At 41.2% G+C, this 14,882-nt stretch overlaps 1 protein-coding gene across 1 annotated transcript in view; it reads left to right on the top strand.

Moving 5' to 3' along the window:
- The window catches only part of LARP1 (La ribonucleoprotein 1, translational regulator), an 87,149-nt gene extending 75,467 nt beyond the window's left edge, over positions 1-11,682 (top strand). Inside the window, exons 12-19 of the mRNA XM_063292148.1 lie at positions 804-927; positions 1,378-1,583; positions 1,709-1,815; positions 2,080-2,231; positions 2,851-2,995; positions 3,211-3,320; positions 3,839-3,966; positions 7,189-11,682. Coding sequence (XP_063148218.1) covers positions 804-927; positions 1,378-1,583; positions 1,709-1,815; positions 2,080-2,231; positions 2,851-2,995; positions 3,211-3,320; positions 3,839-3,966; positions 7,189-7,425 — 1,209 coding nt within the window. The 3' untranslated portion in view covers positions 7,426-11,682. The remainder of the gene's footprint in view (positions 1-803; positions 928-1,377; positions 1,584-1,708; positions 1,816-2,079; positions 2,232-2,850; positions 2,996-3,210; positions 3,321-3,838; positions 3,967-7,188) is intronic.
- The last annotated feature ends 3,200 nt before the right edge of the window (positions 11,683-14,882 follow it).

Below are 14,882 nucleotides of genomic sequence, written 5' to 3'. Positions count from 1 at the left end.
TTAACCCAGAGAATACCCGTATTGCTTACCAGAGACAACAGAAAGATGCTTGGAATAATAAAGATTTTCAGCACTTCTACATTACTTCTAGCTTGATAAAAGGAAATTCTCTCAGTGGTGAATGCATGAGGGATTTGTGCAGTACTTTGTAGCATATTGTTGGAGAATGTTTACTGAAATGTAATACAGAATCATTAGATAGTTGTGGGCCCAATAAAACATAATTGGGCCATTGTATTTGATCTGTTCGTACATAAAGCAGAGTGGATGAGACAAAGGCATTAAACTGTTCATTTTGTATGTCACCTCCCCATAGTCAGTTGCTCCAGATTGTTTCTCAGTTCCTGATTGTGACTCCAGAGATGAGTTGGCTGAGCATGGAAAAAAGTAGTTAAAAGTATATGGAGAGGAAGTCAGAACCTTACTTCCATGAACTCCTTTTATTAACTTCTTACCTGTCTCTGGTTTATGTGAATGGGAGGCAGACATAAAAGAAGAACATCTGTCACAATTACATTAATTTTAGCCTCATATGGAATTCCTTAATTAAACTGTACACAGACGCTTTGTTTTGGAATTCTGACCATCTTACACTGAGATGGTGAATTATATGATCTAGTGATATTTTGAAACTTAATGTGCAGTTACACCTGATAGCCCCCTGTTTGGGAAGACACTTTCTATGTCCCCAGTTACTGAGATTCTTGTGGAAGTTTTGGTACTGCTTTGATTTGATGGACGTAAAGTAGAAATCTCTTCTAGGCGTGTGTTTTAATTTCCATTTGTGATCTTTTGAAATGCAGCAAGAAGTAGAAAACTTCAAGAAGGTGAATATGATCAGCAGAGAGCAATTTGACACTCTGACCCCTGAGCCTCCTGTTGATCCAAATCAGGAAGTTCCTCCAGGACCACCCAGGTTCCAGCAAGGTACGAGCCTGCAACGATCCACCTACTAAATTCCAGTAGAAGGAGACTTCCCCATGGGATCTTTTGACCATTCAGTCTTCACTGCTGTATTTTTAATCCACTGCACTCTGTTTTTCAGGGGTTAGTTTTTCTTGCTTGTAAAGCATCTAGAAGGACTTACTTTATTTTACTTTACTTTACTTTACTTTATTTTACTTTAGTTTGTTTATTTATATGGCCGCCCATCTCACACAAGGTAGCTCCGGGCAGCGTACAATAAAAATCTTAGCTTTATTTCATGGCCCAAATCCATCATTTTATGCTTGGTTTTTAAAACTTAGTTGCTTTCACTTCTTTCCCCTAAAGGGGATTGGAAAGCACTGTGTCTGAGCATGGATGCTGATTTTTGTTTTTGTTTTTTGTGTATAAACAGCAGTTTAATTGTTAACCAGTTTGATTTTTTTGTTGTAGTTCCAACTGATGCTCTGGCAAATAAGCTCTTTGGTGTGCCTGAACCTTCAACCATTGCCCGATCTTTGCCAACAACTGTGCCAGAATCCCCAAACTACCGCAATGCAAGAACTCCTCGGACCCCTCGTACACCTCAGCTGAAGGACCCTACCCAGACACCCCGGTTTTACCCAGTGGTTAAGGAAGGCAGATTGATAGATGCCAAGGTAAGACCTGCACATCAGCTCCTTCTGTGTGGCTACGTCTTTAATAGATACTGTGTATCTCTTGACTCTTTGTGAATCTTCAGTGTTGGTAGAGAACTCTCATATGTTCCTTCTGCTTCTTATAGACACCCCGGAAAAGGAAAACACGGCACAGTTCGAATCCTCCAATGGAATGCCATGTTGGTTGGGTGATGGATTCCCGGGAGCATAGACCTCGAACAGCATCCATCAGGTACCAGAAGGCATAGTGATTTTCATTGAAGTTGAAAAACAAAAGATTGAGGGAGCCTACTGAAGAAATTGATTGCATGAATCCTCCTCTTCCTCATAAGTCAATGCCCTCTTTACTCAGAATAATTCCTTAATTGGTATTTAAGACTTTCTCAGAGTTTGTCAGATTGAAATCTGATTGACTGTAATGTATCTGCATCTACTTCTGAACATTTGAGCAGTTGGACCCTTTATTGATGTGATTTTTTAAAATTTATTTACCTAGTTCCAGTCCTTCAGAAGGCACCCCAGCCATAGGCAGCTATGGTTGCACCCCACAGTCATTGCCTAAGTTCCAGCATCCTTCCCATGAACTCCTGAAAGAAAATGGCTTCACACAACATGTCTACCACAAGTATCGCCGGCGCTGCCTTAATGGTGAATTGTATAGATAATGCTGAAGTAGTTAGATATTTGATTTTTGTGCAGGCCATAGGGAATGGAGTGGGCAGTTTGTTTAATGTCTTGGCCAAATTCAGCTTCTTGGCAGTGATACTCTTTGCAAGCCTTCATTATTGCTTGAAGTAGTAATCTGTAGACCAATCTGCACATATTGCAAAGAGTATGACTTCTTGTGAATTGGAGAAAAAACTTCTCTGTTCTGGATGGTTATCTGTTCACTTGTATAAAGTTACAGGTAAGCATGTGATTTAGTCAGTTCTAATTGATGTGGGCAGTTTTGAAGATAAACTTTTCCTTTCATTTAAAGCCAGGCTTCTTCTGTTCACTATATGATGACATTTAAGATTGCAGTCCCTTGGCTGCTTTATAGATGACACTGTAAGTTACAGAAATCTCTCTCTACCTGGCTTCAAGATCCAAAGGACTGGGCATTCATGTGCTGGGGGATAGGCAGATTCTTATTTTTTTTCCATGTTTAATAGAAGCATAATGATGCAGGTTGTGTGTATTCTGTCTTTAGGACAAAGTGTAGTATTTTAATTGGCATACACTTTAAAATAGTTTTTAAGAGTTCTCCTCCTTTTTTCTTAACCAGAACGGAAACGACTGGGCATTGGCCAATCCCAGGAAATGAATACTCTCTTTAGATTCTGGTCATTTTTCCTTCGTGATCACTTTAACAAGAAGATGTATGAGGAATTTAAGCAACTGGCTCTGGAGGATGCAAAAGAAGGGTACAGGTAGGTCCACATCTATTTATTGCATCAACATGGTTGGCATTTTAAAGATGGAAAGGGGAAATATGGATTGATCTTACTTTAGGTAGCAAATATGGTGACAGCCCTTAAAGGGATATTAGATGAGTAATTTGTCTGACTTGATCAAATAAACTCTTGTGAGAAAAATTAAAGCATTTGAAGGAAGTAGTGATTGTACAGATGGTATGGTCTTGCAGGTATGGACTGGAGTGCCTCTTCAGATACTACAGTTATGGTTTGGAGAAGAAATTCCGACCTGACATATTTAAGGATTTCCAAGAAGAAACTATAAAAGATTTTGAGGCTGGTAAGTTATGTCTCCTGATAGCACACACAGTGGCTGATATTTCAGGGGATTTTTAAGCCAGTGAATTGTGGGGCATTTTTCCAATAATTATGTGACCCTTCTTTAGAATAAATAGTTGGAGTTTTGACTATACTGCAATTCCAGAACCGTAGTATGAAAGGACATTTTGAGTATTATGCATAGGGAAAACTGCATTAAACAGTTGTGAAGTATACTGGAGTTGCTCCTGCCTTCTGAGGTGAAGATTACTTTTAACTTTATGCTCTTTTCTCCCCCTTAAATAGAGGGCCAGCTGCTTTCTTGTCCCCTCTGTCTCTTTCCCCATCCTTATTCTCTACGCATATTGTCAGGTAATACATATATATGCTGAAATGTGTAGCTAATGAAAAGTTTGTTCTGATGTCTTGCTAGGTTGCCAGTGTTTCCTCATTCCAGCATTTGCTGAAATGAAATTGTTATGGCTTCCTAGTTTTTTGTTAGATGAGACTTACTCTTAGCTTTTTGTCCCTTGTTAATAGGCCAACTTTATGGGCTTGAAAAATTTTGGGCCTTCTTAAAATATTCCAAAGCCAAAAACTTGGACATTGACTGCAAATTGCAAGAATACCTCAGCAAATTCCGCCGCCTTGAAGACTTCAGAGTTGATGTGGGTACAAGTAACTGTTTCTTCCTTGTAATACAGATACTTGGTTGCATTTTCTCCAACTTTTATGGCTATATTAGGCATAGTGTGGTTTATGGAGGAGTTGAGGGTTTTGAAGAGGGTTAAGAGACATCTGGAGCGCCGCTGGAGGAAGACGAAGACTGAATCTGAGCGAACACAAGCTAGAGCCGCTATTAAGGCCTACCTTGTGGTGGTAAGAGTGGCAAAACGTGGGTATTTCTCCGCTCTTATTGCATCCGCAGAACGCCGCCTGACGGCCCTGTTTAAGATTGCTTGATCTCTTCTGGGTCAAGTAGGTTCAGGGACCCATTTACAGGGCTGTTCGGAAGAGTTTTCAAAGCATCTGCAGGATAAAATCACTCAGATCCATTCTAAGTTGGACTCTAAGCGTGAAGCGGAGTCTGGGGAGATACCAGGGGAATGTACTTACCCTGTTATCTGGGAACAGTTTGATCCTGTTGGGCCTGAGGAAGTGGACAGGATCCTCCGGACTATAAATGCAACCACATGCTAGCTTGACCCATGCCCTTCCTGGCTGATAAAATCATCCTGGAAGGTGACTTGTGGTTGGGCCCAGGTGATGGTTAATGCATCCTTGAGGGAGAGGGTATTTCTGGCTGCCTTTAAGGAGGTGCTGGTATACCCCATCCTCAAGAAGCCATCCCTGGACCCTACTATACTGGGCAATTTTCACCCTGTCTCCCCCACCTTCCCTTTTTGGGAAAGGTGGTTGAGAAAGTGGTTGCGTTGAAGCTCCAGAGAATTCTGGAGAAAACGGATTATCTGGACCCCTTTCAGTCAGGTTTCAGGCCAGGATATGGGACGGAGACCTCATTGGTCACACTTATGGATGATCTCTGGCGGGAGCGGGATGGAGGGAGTGCATCCATCCTGGCTCTCTTGGATCTCTCAGCGGCTTTCAATACCATCAACCATGGTATTCTTTTGGGGCGGCTCAGGGGGTTGGGTGTGGGTGTAGTTTTGCGTTAGTTCACCTCCTTCCTCCAGGGCCAGTCCCAGCCGATGGTGATAGGAGAGGAGAGATCCGACCCTCGACCCCTCTATTGTGGGGTGCTGCAGGGTTCGGTTCTCTCTCCTTTCCTATTCAACATCTACATGAAACCACTGGGTGAGATCATCAGTCACCACGGGATGAGGTATCATCAATATGCTGATGATACTCAGTTATGTATCTCCATCCCGGGTGAAGTAAGTAACACGGTCACCACCCTTTCCAAGTGCCTGGGGGCTGTGGGGGTCTGGATGGGGAACAACAGGCCTCAACTGAACCCTGGTAAGACAGAGTGGCTGTGGATTGATGGCCTCTTGGTTTCCAGGAAGTTGTCATCTTTGGTTCTGGATGGGGTGGCACTTCCCCATTCGGAATCAATGCGGAACCTGGGTGTCCTCCTGGACTCACGACTCCTGCTCAAAGAGCAGGTGGCAGTCACGGCCAGGAGGGCCTTTGCACAACTTTGGGTGGTGTGCCAGCTACGCCCATTCCTGGACCGAGATGCCCTCCGAACAGTCACTCATGCCCTTGTCATCTCCCACATAGACTATTGCAATGCGCTCTACGTGGGGCTACCCTTGAAGAGTATTCGGAAGCTTCAGCTGGTCCAGAATGCAGCTGCGCGGACAGTCATTGGTGCTGCAAAATCAGCCCATGTGACACAACTGTTACATGAGCTGCATTGGGTACCAGTTCGCTTCCGGGTCCAATTAAAGGTGTTGGTTATGACCTTTAAAGCCCTACATGGCATGGGACCAGGGTACTTGAGGGACTGTCTCATCCCCATAACATCGACCCACCCCGTCAGGCAGGGAGGGCATGCTACGGACCCCATCAGCAAAGGAATTTAATCTAGTGGGGTCCAGGATGCAAGCCTTCTCTGCAGTGGCACCCGCCCTTTGGAATATCTTGCCCCCAGAGTTGAGACGGGTCTACTCGCTCCCGGACTTCTGGAATAAATTGAAGACCTGGTTCTGCTGCCTTGCTTGGGAGGTGGAGAGTGATAGTTCCACCTGGGGGTGGCTGGTGCCATAGCACCCCTTATTGATTATGGTTCCACCTCTGCTTGGATTTTATATTTATTTTCTTATTTATATTTTAAACTATAACTTAGGTGGATGTGTTTTTACCTCTATTTTATTGTAAACCGCCCAGAGTCCCCCGTCAGGGGAGATGGGCAGTGATATAAATTTAATTAAATAAATAAAATAGTGTGCACAGAATCTGTTAATAATAATGTGTTTGAAACAATATGAAGTGATAGGGAAGTTCTGCTGGTAAATTAATTGTAATCACTGGCTGGGTGACTTTGGGCTAGCCACACTCTCTCAGCCTAACCCATCTTAGAGGGTTGTTGTGGGAAAAATAGGCAGGAGAATTATGTATGTTCGCTGCCTTGAGTAGGTAGGTAGGTAGGTAGGTAGATAGATAGATAGATAATCTAATAATAGGCTTTACGACATACTTTTAAGGCTTGATATTGGCTTACTGTATTGTATGAACCCTGCTAATTGTAGTTTATTTGGTAAGCTATGATTGAGCAAACTATGGCAGACTTTAATACTGAACCCATCCTAAATCTGTAGCTTCTGGCTGAGGTTAGTTGTATAATAGATGAATTACAGCCAAATCTGACCCAAGAGTTTGCACCAGACTTTGGCTAAGAAGAAAGCAGATACGACCCTAGTTTGTAGTTGAATGGCCAGAAAATCCTGTAGCTTAGAGTGAGAAGTTGAAAAAACATACTGGAAGAAGGCAAAGGAAAATCACTCCAGTGTTATTGTCAGAAAACCCTATATGGATAGATCCATGTAATCCCCAAGAGTAAATCTTGCCTGGAAGAAGTCTTTCCCTTTAGAGAATGCTTGCCTCAACATGGTGCTGCAGATATTTCAGATTACAAGTCTTACTATGCTCTTTGATTTTCTCCTAAAGTTCTCTGCTAAGTGCCTATAAAATCTTCCCCATAACATTTCAAAAGAGAATGAAAAGACTTTAAGATAATCAGTTTTGAAAGTGTAGGCAAAGGAACAAGTACTAAGGGAAGCTGGGACTTCGAGGTAGTTTTACTTTAAAAAAATACTGTAACAAACAAAGCTCCATATATTCTTTATAAATATATATAAATCATGCTTGACAGCAGTATTGAGGTGCTACATAAATCAGTTTAATGGCTTTTTTTCTTGTTTCAGCCTCCTATAGGGGAAGAAGGCAACCACAAGAGATATGCAGCCATAGTAGGAGTAGATGGAAGGAAGCGATACCCATCTCAGTCTTCTAGCAAGGCTGTTGGTCATACTCCATCCAATCAAATGTCTGCCTCATCCAGCCAAGTCACCAACTTATCAAGCCAGGAAGATGCCAAAAACCTGAGCCAGCCACATGCAGTTTCCACAGCCACGGTGGAAACCCAAACAGTGGGGAAGTAGACGCACTAGGACTACCAGTGGAAAAGGGGGCAGGGAGTTGGAATGTAAAAGTCCAAGACCAGGCTGCTTGCAGGAGGTGGGGATAAACAGTGCATATGATTTTTCTTGTTGGCTGGAAAAACAAGATGATCCAAGTTGAATGCATCCTTTTCCTCGCTGTGATTAAGTCACTGATTGGAGCCAGACCTTCACTTTTTCATGTCTTAGCGCCTTTCATGGGTTAGGTTGGGTTGGGAAACGGGAGATTTTTATAAATATAAATATATATATTATATATATATAAATATATATATCAAGTTTTAAATTATTGATAGAAGTTTGTTTGGATAAACCAAAATTATTCTGCATCATGCAGCCTCACAATCCAGCTCCTTCTCATCCCTCTGAACACTTAACAACTATGCAGCCCACTTGGTAAGCTGGAAGTTTGGACCGAACAATGTAGTGTCATTTGGAGAACTAGCCTTTGGCTTTCCAAGTTCAGCAGGCACCGCCCCTTCTGGATATAGCAATGCACAAGAGGAGTTTCTGCTACCATCACGTGTACCACCATCACTTCTGTTGTGGCTCCTTCTATGCTGCTCATCTTTTCCATCAGAAACTGACGACTGGAAATGAACCAAAGGACCCTGGCTGAAAGTGGGCCCACTTTACATTGGGCTTGCCTAGTTCTTTTGCGTGATGGGTAGAACATAAACTTGCACAGTGTCTCCCCTCGCATAGGAATGCTAAGACGTTGCTAAAACAGCTTTCACTTAAAAAAAAAAAAAAACACAAAACACACAAAAAACTTGTTTAAAAAAAAGTCTGTTTCTTTGCTTCCTTCCTTGAAAATAATAAGTTGCCTTATTGTGGAGTTGGGAACTTGTAGGCATCCCTGACTTGAGCAAATTGGGAAAATGGCATCTGCTTGGGACTCTGCCAGACTGTGATATATTTCTGTTCCCTGTTCAGTGACTCTTGTCTGCAGCAGCTGGTGACTGTCTTCCCTTAACCCAGCTGTGATCTGCATCAACTGGAACAATACTGTTGAGATCTAGCTGAATGTTGGTTCAAACCACACGGACAGCTTCTCTCCAGAGCAGGGGATACTGGGGCACTTCAGCCTGCAACTTCTGCTATTGTGTAGTTGATGCTGATATATATATGTATCAACTGTTTTAGTGTCCTTTCTGGTACAACTGCATCTGCTTTTGCTTCACTTAGACCTCCAGGTGCACCACCATTTTCCTCCCTCTCCCACCAGGGCAGGCCAGGAATTCGTTCATTGATTTCATGAAATCTTCCTATCCCAGGGCAGGCAGGCAGGTGCGCCAGGAAAAGAGTGAAGATGTAAAGGCATGCATCCTTGCTTTTCATCTATGTGGTTGAAGAATGTGTATACAGGAAAACAGCTTTAACCTAAGCAAAGTAGGATTTTTACGTCTGATGGTTTCCAAATTTGAGGTAGCTTACTAGTGTTAATTACTTGCACAGGATTCCCCTTCTGTATTCTTTTCTAATAACAGGTATGATAACCTGCCTCCCTTCCCTGGATGATTATGTAGCCAAGGATGCAGGTGTTTAGACTGTTTGCTAGCTACAGGCATCACTTTAATGTTCTTGCATCACCCCCCCCCCCAAAAAAAAATCACTTCATGAATTGGAACCATGTCAGCTGTGTCATAGAACTTTATACAAAGCACCAAGCTTATCTTGGCTGCTATTGGGCTAACTGCTGGAACTTTCGAAGGCTATTCACATGGCTGTAAAAAACAGCTGTCCTGAACTATAGGAGTGAACAGCAGAGAAGAAGGAAATACAAGCTACAATTAGTTTCTGACAACCTGGTATGCTGCTCCCTGCATTTTGTTACTTTTCTAGTGTACTATCCATGTTCTGCAAGTCAGAAATCGGGGGAAGGAAGATCATTATGCCACCCCTGCATACCATATAGCTCCAAAAAGGGATAAATAGTAGCAAAAGGGTGCAATACTGTTTATGTGGTCCTACGTACTATGGTTTAGGGTAGAGCAGTCGTCTTCTCCTTCCCCAGTTAAACACGTGCAGAGGGCCTTTCCATAATGCTGAGAACCGATTCTTCTATTCCTTGCATCCCTGACACCTAGAAAAAGTTGGGGAGAGTTGCTTCAACTCTTTTTGTGGAGTCTGCTGCCAGAACTGCCAGATGTCTTGGCTACTTCTGCATTTTAGAGTTCATGTTTCAGGTATGTCCCTGATAGTAACATGCTGGAAAGTACAATTGTGAGACAGTAACAGACCACAGGCCCTGCAGTTAGTCAACTGGAGCGGTTAAGTGTTAATTTAGTGTTTCAGGGAGTGTGGTATTAGGGCGCTTCATTGATTAATAATTCCTCTTGGATGGTTTGGTACTATATATGTAGATAATTAAGGAGACTGGACTTTTTGCCTAGGGTTAGTGTTGCCTGATGTTACTACTTTTAGCTGTATCAAGCTTGCTTTAATGGGAGTTTGCTACAGAGCATTTTTGGATGACTACAATGCAGTGAGCATAATAAGCACACCCTATGGTTCTAGCATGGCTGAATAGCATCAAGGTATTGCTTGCTTTTTTTGCTGCGCCAGTTATAACAAATCTTCATCCTGTCATTAGGGCATGAGAAATGAAAATCAGCCACTGTTTCGCCAGGTGCAATTACACTGTGATATTGAGTACGTTGCATTAGGCGAAGCATGCTAAAATGGAACAGTTGGAAATAACTGGCTGTTCTTTGGATTGTTTAAAATCCTTACCATCCCAGGATTTCAATTTGTAGTGACCTGGAATGCCTATATTTTCATTAGGACTACTACATAAATCTGGGCAACTACAAGATGGCAACAAAGATGTGCAGAAAGAACAGCTAACTTTGCTGCCATTTAGTGGTCGTCAGTATTTTTCCCACACAGATCCAGTAGCCCTAAATATCACAGTTGCAACATGAAATAAAGCATACGTTTGGGATTATCAGGCAGAACAAGTGCTTAGGTGTTTCAGATAGGTTGAGCCAATGGATATTTGTTCAAAAGCATTCTTGGAAGCAATTCTGGAAATTTGCTCTGCTGGTGACTAAGCCTGAGGGGTTGAGCTAACGACGACTGGTTTCACTTAAAAGCTCTTCTGAATGAGAATGCTGCTATACATGGTTATACAAACATCACTTTGCAAATGTAAGATGAGCACTAAGAAGGCAATAGTAGATTGTAGGGGAAGAAAGGTAACCGGTTAAAAAAGCCTGCAATACCTATAAGAGTGCTATGTGAATTTCTCTATACCTGACAATGTTAAGAGGTTGAACTGTATAAAGTTTACTGGTTGAGAGAAACTCAAGTTACTTGCCACCGAAGGAAGATTTTTGGAGGTTTACTGATGACAGTCTCTTGCACCAGCTTAGAAAGACATTGGTAGAATATGTTGTAGGTGTGTAATTATAGGCTGCCAGTATGTCAGAAGGCATGACGCCAATCCTATAAATAGATTTCTCCAGCAAAGACGGGTCTTGAAATTGAATATCTTGTTGGGAAGAGAGCAGGTGTTAATGAAATTAATCCATTGTGACTACCCTGTGCTCTGATAACATGCGTGAAAATATCTTCTAGGAACAGGCTTTCAGCTGAAATCTGGAAGCTTTCTGTGGCTACCTAATGTCTGAGATTACTAAAGCTGAAAAAGTTTCTGTTCCCCAGAATAAAGCAAAAGGCTTTTAAAACATAGTTCTGGTCATCCTGGGTAGGTGTAAACCTATGGCCATGTATGAATGGGGAATTTGAAATTGGTTTGGAACAGGTGGGAAAGTAAGTGACCTTTATTAAGTGTTGGTGCTGTCATCTCTGTCTACTACTCGTTCTTCCTCCCAACTTTTCAGTTAATAGTGTAAAGTTTGTACTTGTCTTTCTTGCTCCTGGTAGCTTGATTGTACTATTCATACATGACACCATAACCTTATAGTGCTGCCACACATTTTTTGTTTGTTTACTTGTTTAAACAGGGCTGGGATGGGAGTTATTCATGCCTTGCTTATTTTCTTTTTGTTAAACCATCAAATCTGTTAATACAACAAATTCTGGTATTCTCTGTCCATATGAATCTTCTAAAACTTGGATTTGTCAATAACTAGAAGAACGATTAGAAAGGTTTTAAGAGGGAATGGGTAGTTAACATTGCTAGATGCCTCCATAATTTTTAATCAGTTTCAAATGAGTGGTTTATTGGGGGTGGGAGAGTTCATCTCAGCAACATGGGTTTGGACACTTTTTTTTTAAATCTAAGGATACCTATTCTGCTAGTTTACATTTTCACTTTCTGAAGACACTTGAACATAGGACCGACTTATCTGTGATGAGCATATGCTATGACTGGATACATGAAAAGGGCATGGGCTTAACCATTCCTGTTTGGTTTTACAGATTTTGTTCTTCCAGATCTGGCCCTCTATAGCCCTCCTTTTCTTTGGTGACATTGTTTTTGCATGTATTCATCCTCCCTCACAGAAATGACTTGTGCATTTGTTGTTCTCTTCTCCACATTATATATCATGGTACAAGAGAATGGCTTGGGCCACTGAGATCCCACAGCTAAGGATATGATGTCCTTGGTTGAAGCCTTTGCCCTCCAAGACCACTTTCTGATAATAGCATTTATGTGGCTGTGGAACAGGCATGGCCAAATCTTTCCCCTCAAATTGTTGGTTCGGTTCCTGCAGTCGTGCACAACCATGATGGTTGGAATTTCCATCCCATGAAACTGTAAGTCAGCACAGAGTTTTAAATGGTGAAGGTTGGAGTTTCATTGGTGCGAAGCCTGTGTTAAGCTGCTGAAAATGTCAGATGAGCAATCTGGAAAATAATGCCGTGATTGTTTTGTACACATAGTTGAAAGTCTGTCACAGTAGAAAAAAGAACCTGGTATACCTGCTTTCCATGAGCAGGTTGTGTATGCGTGTGCTTGCTCCAATCTAGCCCTTTGTGCTAAAGACAAACCAAATAGTGTAATCACTTTCAGCTGTATTTATTCTTGAAAAAAACTTTAAAAACAACTGTTACCATATATCATCTGGGAGGAAAAGATCTTTATATAGCCTACCATGCACAATCCCATCTCCTGTTAATAGTATATAATTCTTGACCCATGTGCTAGGATCACCACATTGGGGAGGGGGAAAAGGAAGAGGAAAAATTGTAAAATACTTGAATGAGAGCCTGTATTATAAACAGTAATATTATTCAGAGTATCTGCTTTATAGGCTGATGTGATTCATTATTCTAGTAGTGCTTTAGTCCTTTGTAATTTGTGGTAATTATGCTTTTTTCTTTTTAATACAAAAATGTATAAAAATAAAAACCTCAAAAGACAATGTAGTTTCATTTTCATTTGAGAATATGTTCAACATTCTCAGCCCAATGTGGAAGTCCAATCCTGTCTTCCATCCTATCTGATTGTATCTTTCATAGGATAAGACAATTTGATGCAGTGTTGTCTGGTAAGAAATGAGGCTTGATATTTTAATAGCTGTTCTGTGTGGAATGTCCCATTGTACCTTCACTGCAGAATGAGTCTTGACTGCCAGAGTGTACTTCAGTTATTTTCAAAACAGAACTTGTGGCCAGCTGGAGACCCACACAACTCTGTAGCAATAATGGATGTAAAGTGCTAACCATAAATAGCATTTCTTAGATTGTTCAGAATAAAAGAAATACCAGTGTACTAGCTTGGTTGTAAGAACTGACACCATTAGTCCCAAAAATTACCTGATCCATGCATAGTTAGAATATGCAGAATTCAGATTTAATGAGATCCAGTGTACAGAACAAAAGAAAAGCTGCTGTTGATTCCCACCTAAACTAGCTCATTAAAACTTTCCAGTACCTCGCTCCCCCCTCTTACTTCCCTCCTAAGCTCTAATGGTCAGCCATACCAGGCACAAATGTCTCTGGCAGTATGACCTTTACTCCCCCCTTTCAGCACAAACAAGGATTCACACTCTGCAATTCCCCCTCCCATCAGGTTCTCGACACACACTGACTCAGCATGGCAGGCGAACATGATAGACAATTCAGCAATCATTTGATTGTGGAGTCTGACATACTGCCCCTCGGGGGGGGGGGGAATTAGTGACTTAAGCATAACTTCTTTTTTTTTAACCAGCCATTGCAGGAAAGAATTGAAAGAAGAAAATTTAGTCTTTAAGTTTCTCAGGGTACTTGGTATAATATTTAACAGCTCTGTAGCACAAACATGTTTGCTTGCTACCCATTCATGCTCCGGGAAATGCTTCAGGTGCTGAAGTTCTCCCTTGCATCTGCGAGCATCTAAAATCTTAATTTTGAAGGGCTGCTCTCCTTCAATCATCGTAGGTGCAGGGGAAAACAGTTCTGGAGGACTCTTGCACTTGCTTCAGCAAGCTCCAATGGAACACTGGATGGATTCGCCTCATGTTCTTTGGACGTTTCAATTGCACAGTGACAGGATTTATTATCTTCAATAGCAAAAGGTCCCACAAATTTTGGCCCTAGTTTCTTTGCTGGTTGCAGTGACTTTTGTATGGCATACCATACAAAAGTTCATACAGGTTCCAGGCCCCAACCAACACACCTCTAACATCCCCACAAGCTTATACATCGATCCATTAATAAATTAAACAACCAAGATAGCTTCACACATTCTTGTCTTATACCCTGCTTAATGTTGAACCGTTCAGTAAGCATTTCATTTATTATCACTTATGCTTTACTTCCATCATATTTCACTCTGATTACATTCAGCAACCAATCTTCAACTCTATGTTCATATAAAACATTCTGTAATTCAAACCTATTTACCTTATTGTTTTGCTGTCTTTAAATCAACAAACATTAAACTTTTCATGGCCTATAGAATTAAAATCTGTTTTGCATCCCACCTGCATGGCATAAAGCTGCACCGCCCTTCCCACATTTTGCTCATTGTTACCTCTTGTGCTCTTTTGATCAGAATTCTGCCAATCACCATTCCAGACACATACAACAAACTCACACAGTCTTTAAATTCACTTTTGTTACTTTTCCCTTTGTATAGGAAAACACCAGTAGAGTTCTTTTCTCATCCTTACCATTTTTCACTGTTCTTGAAGCATTTATGACTTCCTTTTCATCATTTTCCCCTTGTACACTGAAATTTATGGCTCACTTCCATTCTTTCATAAATCACTATAATCCCGATATAAATCTCTAAAATTCTTCTTCCATAATTTCCTTATTTAAGTTTCACCCACATAATTTCATCTGTTCTAATTCAATTCACTTTGCTGGTCTCTCCTTGTTTAGCTTTCTTCAGCCACTTTCAGGTTTTTTCATTTTCATTTCACTCTACATTTTCTTTAAAAATATTTAAAAACACTGAAGGAACAAAATAAAGGACTACATAAAAGAAAAAGAAAGCAAAGAAGGACATAGTGGGTAGAAAATCAAGTATCAGCAAA

The sequence above is a fragment of the Candoia aspera genome, chromosome 2, assembly GCF_035149785.1.
Source record: "Candoia aspera isolate rCanAsp1 chromosome 2, rCanAsp1.hap2, whole genome shotgun sequence".
NCBI classification, from domain to species: Eukaryota; Metazoa; Chordata; class Lepidosauria; order Squamata; family Boidae; genus Candoia; species Candoia aspera.
Note: the sequence above shows the minus strand (reverse complement) of the source record. Positions and strands in the feature narration are given on the sequence as shown.